The sequence below is a fragment of the Agelaius tricolor genome, unplaced genomic scaffold, assembly GCF_023055355.1.
Source record: "Agelaius tricolor isolate 1412-34295 unplaced genomic scaffold, bAgeTri1.0.p SCAF_55, whole genome shotgun sequence".
Taxonomy (NCBI): domain Eukaryota; kingdom Metazoa; phylum Chordata; class Aves; order Passeriformes; family Icteridae; genus Agelaius; species Agelaius tricolor.
The window spans coordinates 618,310-627,176 of record NW_027269315.1 but is presented as its reverse complement, the minus strand read 5'-3'; the positions used below and the strand labels follow the sequence as shown (position 1 = coordinate 627,176).

The following is an 8,867-nucleotide window of genomic DNA, read 5'->3' as shown; positions in this document are numbered from 1 at the left end:
GAAGGGACCATGGCCCCCCAAAATTGGGATGGGTTCTGAGATGCCAAAACGGTCCCAGGCAGCCCAGGATGGGCACAGACACCCTAAAACTGCTCTAGGCGTCCAAGAAAGGACCCAGGCACCCCAAAACAGGGATTGCTATCCCAAAACAAGTCCTGGCACCCCTGGAAGGGTCCTGACGCCCCAGGAGGGACCCTCGTACCCCCAAACAGATATTGATAGCCCAGGATGGGTCCTGGCACCCCAAAGCACAGCCAGACATCCAAAAAGGGACCTGGGCACATTGGCACAGTCACAGACACCCCAGGAGGGACCCAGGTGCCCCAGGATGAGTCCTGGTACCCCAAAACAAACCCTGGCACCCACAAATGGGTTCTGGCCCCCCAACACAGACCCAGGCACTCCAAGATAGGTCCTGGCACCTGGGAGAGATCCAGGCAACCCCAAACAGGTATTGGCACCCTGGGATGGGTCCTGGCACCCCAAAACTGGTCCTGGCACCCCAGGATGGGGGCCGGGCACCCCAAGATTGGTCCTGGTGGCCACAGATGGGTCCTGGCACTCTAAAACAGATTCTAGGACCCCCAAACACACCCAGAGACCCCAAAACTGATCTGGCAACACCAAGACTCGTCTCAGTCCGCCAAGAAAGTCTTGGGAACCTCAAAACAACACCAGGCACCCCGAGATATGGATCCCACCACACCCAGATTGATCTGAGCACCCCAATATCGTCCTGGCACCCCAAAACACCCCAGGCAGCCTGGGATGAGCCCTCCCCCACTCCCCTTCCCCCCAGTTATCAACACTCCCGAATTTCCAAGGTTTTATTCCAGCAGCAAGCAGAACACCCAGGGGAGGCCCAGACCTCCCAGTTCCCACCCCCCCGTCCAAGAGGGGACAATGGGGGGGTTGGAGCCCCCCGGGGGAGACTGGCACTGGCTCAGGTCGTCAGCAGAGGGTGCCTGGTGTCCTGTCGGGAGCTGGGGACCCCCGGGAAGGGGGCCAGGATGGAGGGGGGACACACCAAGGGCGGGGATCAGCAGATCAGGACATGGGGGACCCCCCAGGAAGGGAATGGGCTCAGCTGGCCTGAACAAGGGGGATGCCCCACCAAAGATCCCCCCAGGACATGGACAGGACCCCCAGGAAAGGGGACTCAGCCTGGACTTGGGGGCACCCCCCGGGCAGGAAAGAGGGGACCTGGGGGAGGGCTCAGAATGTCAGGACATGGGGGACCCTCCCCCCCACCTCAGAAAAGGGGGTTCAGCTTGGGAGGATATGGGGGAACACCCTGAGAAGGGGAAGCCCAGGGGTCTCAGCTGGGCTGGACATGAGAGACCCCCAGGAAAGGGGGAGGGCTCAGCTGGGCTGGACATGGGGACCCCCTCTCGGGAAAGGGGGTTCGCTTGGCCAGGACTGAGGGGGACACCCTGGGGGGGGCAGGGAACATGGAGGAGCCCCCTGGGAAAGGGGGGGGTTCGGTTTGTGTGGGCATGGGGGACACCCCAGAAAGTGGGGCCCAGGGCGGGGTCAGCAGGTCAGGATTTAGGGTTTGCTCAGGAAAGAGGGGGGCTCAGCTCAGCCAGCCAAGCCAAGGCCTAAGGGTCCCCCAGGAAAGGGGGTTCAGCTTTCCAGGATGTCGGAGGACTCAGACACGAGCTTCCCATCGCGAGTCTCAATCTTCTTGATGACGATGGCCCGGGATTTGAGGGGGGCCGTGCTCTCGGGGGGTGGGGGCGGCACCGAGTACCCTGAGCTGACCACGGCCCCCCCAAACGCCCCCCCAAATCCCCCCCCAAAACCTCCCCCGAGTCCACCTGTGGGGAAGAGGGAGCAGCTGTGAGGAGGGGCACGGGGGGGCACCCAAAATCGGGGGGTTCTGGGGACCCCCCCAAACTCACCCAGGTACCCTGAAGGCTTGGTGTGGATGCTCAGGTTCTGCACAGCAGCCTCCAGCCTGGGGGATCCCCCAGATAGGATCAGTGATGGGGTGGGGGATAAAGGACATGGCCTGGGGGGAAATCTGGGGCGGGGGGGGGGTGGGTCCCCCAGACTGAGTGGTTTTTGTGGGAATCCATAAAATCTTGTCATAGCGGCCCTGTCCCATTTGTGTCTGTATATAAACTGCCAGCGCACAGTTTTGGGGGGAGAGGAATAAGGGACATGGTCAAGAGGGGGGAATTTGGGACGTTCATGGGATGTGAGACATGGGACATGCAATGTCCGTGGGACATGAGATACCCACAGGGTATGGGATGTGGGACATGGGATGTCCATGGGACATGGGATGACCACAGGGTACAGGATGTGAGATAGGGGATGTCCATGGGATATGGGATATGGAACGTGGGATGCCCTGGAATATGGGATCCTCACAGGATATGGGACATGGAGTACAGAATGTTCATGGTATCCAGGATGAAGGGCATGGTAAAGGGGATGCCCATGGGATTTGGGATGGAGCATGGGACACCAGGTGTGAGATATGAATGCCCAGAGGTTATGGGATGTGGGATGCAGTGGGTTATGGGATGTGGGATGCCCATGGGATCTGGGATTTGGGACTGGGGCTTCCCACCTGCTCTCCTCGCCCTCCAGCAGCTTCCTGTAGGTCGCAATCTCGATGTCCAGGGCCAGTTTGACGTTCATGAGCTCCTGGTACTCCCGGAGCTGCCGGGCCAGGTCCTGCTTGGCCTGGGCCAGGGCCCCCTCCAGGTCAGCCAGCTTGGCCCGGGCGTCCCTCAGTGCCAGCTCCCCGCGCTCCTCAGCCTCGGCCACGGCCGCCTCCAGCCCAAAGCGCTGTGGGACAGGACACTGAGCCCAGCATCCCCCCGGACCAGTGTCCCCATCACCCAAAATCCCCAGTATCCCAATGTCCCTCATCCCCTCAGTGTCCCCATGTCCAAGTACACCCAGTGTCCTAGTATTCCATGTCCTGTCATCCTCTGTGGTCCAGTGTCCCTGTGTCCCAGTATTCCTCACCCCCCAGAATCCCTCATATCCCACTATGCCTCACCCCCCTTTTCCCACCAGTATTCCCAGCCCCCCAAAATCCCCCACGTCTCTGAGCCATTGCTCTCTCCTCCCGTTTCCCGGATGACATGCCAAGGGATCCTCAGGAATCCAGTGTGGGGGTTCCCTGGGGGTGCTGGGGGATGTGTGGGGGAGGGGCAGGCCGTGTGCTTCCAAATTTCCATCCGAGTTGGACCCCAGACCTGGTTTTTCAGAGCTTCAATCTCTGCCTGGATCCGCTGGATGCGCCGGTTCAGCTCCTGGATCTGGCTGCGAGTCTGGCGCAGGTCGTCCCCCTGCTTCCCAGCTGCTGTCTTCAGCTCCTCGTACTGGAGACACCAGACAGGGGTGGCAATGTGGGGCATCCCCCAAACCCACCAGTGCCCCAAAACTGGTAGGAAAAAGCTGGGATGTGGCCAAACTTGGAGGGATAGTCCAGGGTGGGATGCGGTAGGTCTGGCTGGGTTTGGGGCTGGGATCTTGGAGGGATGGAGATGGGGGACCCCCCTTTTTCACCAGCACCCCAAAAAACTGGGATGGAAGAGCTGGGATGCAGTGGAGGCAGAAGGGATGCCCTGACAGGGATGTGGTAGCTCCAGTTGGAATTTGGGGGGTCCAGCTGGGTTTGGAACCAGGATCCTGGGGGAATGGAGATTGGAGGGACCCTTTTTTCCCCCAGCACCCCAAAATTTGGGTAGAGCTGGGATTTGCCTGTATCAAGAAGGATGTTCCAACTGGGATGTGGGATCTCAGGGGATGGAGATGAGGGGACCCCTCTCTTCCCCTGCACACCAAAACCAGGGTGGAGAGAGCTGGGATGTGGCCATGCCAGGAGGGATGCTCCAGCTGGGATGCCATGGGTCCGATTTGGAGTCAGGGTCTTGGTGGGATGGGGAGGGGGGAGCCTAATTTTTCTACCAGCACCCCAAAAATTCAGCGGAAAGAGCCAGGATGCAGCGCTGCTGGGAGGGCTGATCCAGCTGGGATATGGCAGCTCTCATTGGGATGTGGTGGGTCTGGCTGGGCTTGAATCTGGGATCCCAGTGGGATGAGCCCTCCCCACTTTCCACCAGCATCCCAAAACGGAGGATGAAAGAGCCTGGGAAGTTCTGGCACTGGGATCTGCACCAGGAATGGAGATGGGGCCCCTCCCTGCCCTGTGGCTCCCCGGGACTGGGATGATGCCAGGGGGAACACTTCAGGCTGGATGTGGCAGCTCCGGTTGGGTCTCAAGCCAGAATTTCTCCCACGCAGCAGCTGCTTCCTCCAGGGCAGGGAGGAAGATGAGGAGGATGAGGAGGAGGAAGAGGAGGAGGAGAAGGAGGATTTGGGGAAGGGAGGAGGAGGAAGATGCAGCAAGGAGGAAGAGGAAGGTTCAGGGAGCAGGGAGGAGGTGACAAGGAGGAAGAAGGATTGAGGAACGGGGAGGAGGAGGAGGACGGGGCAGGGAGGGAGGAGGATGAAGGCTTGGGAACTAGGAGTAGTATCAGGGAGCAAGGAAGAGGATGAAGACTTGAGAAGCAGGGAGGAGGAGGAGGAAAAAAGCTCAGGGCAGGGAGGAGAAGTAGGAATAAGAGAGGATGGGGCAGGGAGGCGGATGAAGGCTCAGGGTGTGGAAGAGGAGGAGGAAGTTTTAGGGAGCAGGAAGGAGGAGGAAGTGTCAGGGGGAGGTAGAAGAGGAGGAAGGATTAGGGAGAAAAGAGGAGGAAGATGAAGGTTTGGGGAGCAGGCGGAGAGGAGGAGGATTAGTGGGTAAGCAAGGAGGAAGAAGGTTTGGGGAACAAGGAAGAGGAGGAAGAGGAGGAGGAGGAGGAGGAGGAAGATAAAGGCTTGGGCAGCAGCAGCAGGTGCTGTCCTGACCTTGACCTGGTAGAGGCCTTCAGCCTCAGCGCGGCTGCGGCCGGCGATGTCCTCGTACTGCGCCCGCACCTCCGCCAGGACCCCGGCCATGTCCAGCTGGCGGCTGTTGTCCATGGACACCACCACGGCTGTGTCCGACACCTGCGCCCGCAGCTCCTGCAGCTCCTGCACACACAGGGGGTGCCTTTAGCAGGGGGGCACCTCCTGAATCCAGGCACCCCAAATCCCAGGCACCCCCAAACCTCCTCATAGAGCTGCCGCAGGAAGTTTATCTCGTCCGTGAGGCTCTCCAGGCGTGATTCCAGCTCCACCTTGGACATGTAGGCTTCATCCACATCCTGCAGGAACACCCCTGTCACCCCCTGTTCCCAGCACCCCAGGGACCCCCACAGCAACCCCTTGGTCTCAGGGACTCCCCCTATGTCGGGGTCCCCCCTCAGTGTCGGGGTTCCCCCACCTTTTTGAGCAGGACAAACTCGTTCTCCTTCTCCGTGCGGTGGTTGATCTCCTCCTCATACCTGGGCAGGGGGACACAAGGATGGGGGGGGACAGGGGCACATGGAGAAATGGGAATGGGGGACATGGGGAACATGGGATATGGGAATGGGGGACATGGGGACAGGGATATGGAGACAGTAGGGAGGGGACATGGTGACAGGGGGGACATGGGTCTATGGGGACATTGGGACAGGGAGGGATACGAGGATGGGAGGACATGGGAACATGGGGACACAAGGGGATGGGAGGACATGGGGAGGTGGGGACAGGGGGACAAAGGGACAAGGCAATGGGAGGATGTGGGGACCTAGAGAGGACTTACACCAGGGATGTGGGGACATGAGGATACAGGGAGACCCAGGGACACGGTGGGGACATCGAAGGCCATGGGGACAGGGGGACACGGGGATGAAGGGACATGGGGGTGAGGGCACACAGGGTGGGGACACAGGCATATGTGGGGGAACACTCGGGGACACAGACGTGCCCTTGAATTCCTCCAGGAGGCTGCGGGCGTGGCGTGGGTGGCATCAGCAGGCACAAGGTGGCATTGGGGGGCTACAAGGTGGCACTGGGGGGTTGTGGAGGGATCTGGGGAGACGTGGGGGTACCCGGGAGATTTAGGGGACATTTGGGGACACTGACTTGGCCTTGAACTCCTCGACCAGCCCGCGGACGTGGCCGAGCTCTGCGCGCAGCCGCTGCCGCTCCTGCCCGAGCGCCTCCAGCTGCCGCCGCAGGGTCCCCGCGTAGCCCTCGAGGAGCCCCCCCAGGCTGCTGCGGGGAGGGGGCTGTGCCCGCAGGAGCCCCCATTTGGTCTCCAGGAGTTTGTTCTGCTGCTCCAGGAACCGCACCTGCGGACAGGGAACAGCACCCCAAAACCAGCCAAAATCACCCCAAAATCACACCTGGGGGAAAGCAGGATCAACGGCACTCCCATACCTCAAAATCACCCCAAAACCACCTCTACCCCCAAATCACACCTGGGGGAAAGGGGGTCAGGGGCACTCCCATACCTCAAAATCACCCCAAATCACCTCCACCCCAAAATCACACCTGGAGGAAAGGGGGTCAGAAGCAATGCCACTCCCCAGAATCACCTCAAAATCACTCGACATCCCAAAATTACCCCAAAATCACCCCTGCACCCCAAAATCCCACTTGGGCGAAAGCAGGATCTGGGGCACTCCCATACCTCAAAATCAGCCCAAAAACACCTCCACCCCCAATTCATACCTGGGGGGAAAGGGGGAAAAGGGAATCAGAACCCCAAAACTACCCCCAAATCACCTCTGGGGGAATGGGTTGGGCTGGAGAGGGGCATGGAGTGGAAGGGGGGGGGGGGGGGCAGGTGGAAGATTTGGGGTCCTGGGGCAAGCTGGAGTCTGTGTGTCCTTGGGTAACCCAGGAGGGGGTTCAGAGTGTCCCCAAAAGGGGGTGTCACTGTCTCTGAGGGTCTCAGAAAGTCCCCAAAGGTGCTCAGGAGGTCCCAGCTGATCCAGAGGGTCCCTGGAGGGCACCCAGAAGGGCTTCTCAGTGTCCCCAGGGGTCTCAGGAGGGCCCCAAAGGTGCTTGGGATGTCCCATCTGAGACTCAGGGGGTCCCAGAGAAGGTCTCAAGTCCCCAAGGGTACTGAAGTCCCCAGAGATGTTCAGGAGGTCCCAGGGTGGTCTCAATGTCCCCAGGTGTCCCAAGACGTCCCAGGTGCCCCAGGAGGTCCCAGAAGCCAGTCCCCAGAGTGGCCCCACCCCTCCTCGGGGTCCCCCCAGCCCCACCTTGTCGATGAAGGCAGCGAATTTATCGTTGAGGGTCTTGATCTGCTCCTTCTCCTCCCGGCGCAGCTCCTGCAGCTCGGGATCCACGGCCACGTCCAGCGGCGCCAGGAGACTCCGGTTGATGGTGACGGCCGTGATGCCCGCGCCCGGCACCCACGAGGGTCCCCCGAGCCCCCCGGAGCCGCCCCGGAGCCCCCCGTAAGGGCCGAGGGCCGGGGCCGTGCTCATCCTCAGCGCCGGAGCGGCCGTGAAGGAGCGGGATGAGAAGGAGCGGCCCGGAACGGCCGAGCTGCTCCGCAGCGGCTCCCGGGGGATGGAGACCGACATCTGAGAGGGGAGAGTGGGAACAGAGGCTGCAGAGAGCCTGCCAAGTGCTGGGGAGGTGCGAAAGGAGGGCGGCTGGAGGATGAGGAAGCTGGAGAAGATTGGGAGGAGGTTGGAAGTTGGGAAAGGAGATACGAGGGAGTTTGGAAAGGGGTTGGAAAGTGGATGAAGAAGGTCGGGGATGGTTGGAAGAGGGTTGGAGGAGGCTGAGGGGGATGAGGAGGCTGCAGGGAGGATGGAGAAGGTTAGAAGGAGGATGAGGAGATTGGTGCAAGTTTGGAAGAGGGTTGGAGAAGGTCCTCAGCTGAGCAGGACGAGGACGACTGGAGGAGGCTTAGGACGGCTGGAAGAGGCTGAAGAGGCTCAGGATGATGAGGACGGCTGGAGCAGGTTGGAGAAGGCTGAGGAGGGGAAGGCCGAAGGCCGCGCTCGGGGCAGGGAGGCTCCGGCGGCAGCCCCGGCAGGACCGGCCGGACGGGTCGGGGCAGGACGGGCCCGGCCGGGCGGAGCGGCCGGGCGGGTTCCGGGCGCCTTCCCGGTTTGGTTCCCGGGTTGGTTCTCGGGTTTATCCCAGAGCCGGGGGAGGAGAAGCGGGGGGAGGGACCGGAGCTTTAACCCCTTCGGGACGTGGGATTGGCGGGATCACCGGGATCCACAGGCATCGGGACGGGAGGGTACGCGGGGGTGGGCTTACCCCAAAATGCGGGTCCCTGTGCTCCCCGTCCCCCTCCGCGCCCCCTCCCGAAGGAGGACACCCACCAACACTCCCTCGGGAGTGTCCCCAGCCCTTCCCCACCGTGTCCCCACACCTGAGTCTCCTAATCTGAGTCCCTGACTCCATGTCACCAAGTCCTGTCACCCAGTTTGGGCCCCCGACCCCAGTCCAGATCCCCCCAGTCTCAGCCCCCAACCCCTGACCCAAGCCCATGTCCTCAGCTTGTCCCCCAGTCTGGGTCTCCAGACCACTGTCACTACCCTGTGTCCCCCAGTCTGCGTCCCTAGCACCACATCCCCAATCTGTGACCCCAAACTATTCCCACAACCCCTGACCCCAGCCCCTGTCCCCAAATCACAACATGGGACTCCAGTCACATCACTCCAAATCTAGCCCCAGACCTGTCCCCAAGCCTCACCAGGGCCTGTCCCCAGTGCCAAACTCAGCAGCAAAATAGGAAAAACATCCCCAAAATGGCATGGGATGGATGGATGGATGTGAGTTCAGGTGAGTTCAGGTGTGTGCAGGTGGGTCTGACAGGTGCCATTGTGTGCAGTGGTGTCTCCTGCCCAGACTTGCCCGGCACGAGGGCGGCACACGCTGGGCACTGGGAGGGCGGCACCCACGGGTTTGGGATCCCGCAGCTGGGATCTAGAGGGAGCTTCCTTCCTTCCTTCCTT

At 61.3% G+C, this 8,867-nt stretch overlaps 1 protein-coding gene across 1 annotated transcript; it reads right to left on the bottom strand.

Moving 5' to 3' along the window:
* Positions 1 to 813: 813 nt before the first annotated feature.
* Positions 814 to 8,318, bottom strand: KRT8 (keratin 8). The gene is made up of 8 exons (XM_071455998.1): positions 7,149 to 8,318; positions 6,019 to 6,227; positions 5,333 to 5,393; positions 5,118 to 5,213; positions 4,876 to 5,040; positions 3,219 to 3,344; positions 2,582 to 2,802; positions 814 to 1,960 (listed from the first exon to the last, which is right to left on the bottom strand). The coding sequence occupies exons 1-8, from the start codon at positions 7,473 to 7,475 to the stop codon at positions 1,627 to 1,629; spliced, it is 1,539 nt and encodes a 512-aa protein (XP_071312099.1). The 5' UTR covers positions 7,476 to 8,318; the 3' UTR covers positions 814 to 1,626.
* Between the last annotated feature and the right edge of the window lie 549 nt (positions 8,319 to 8,867).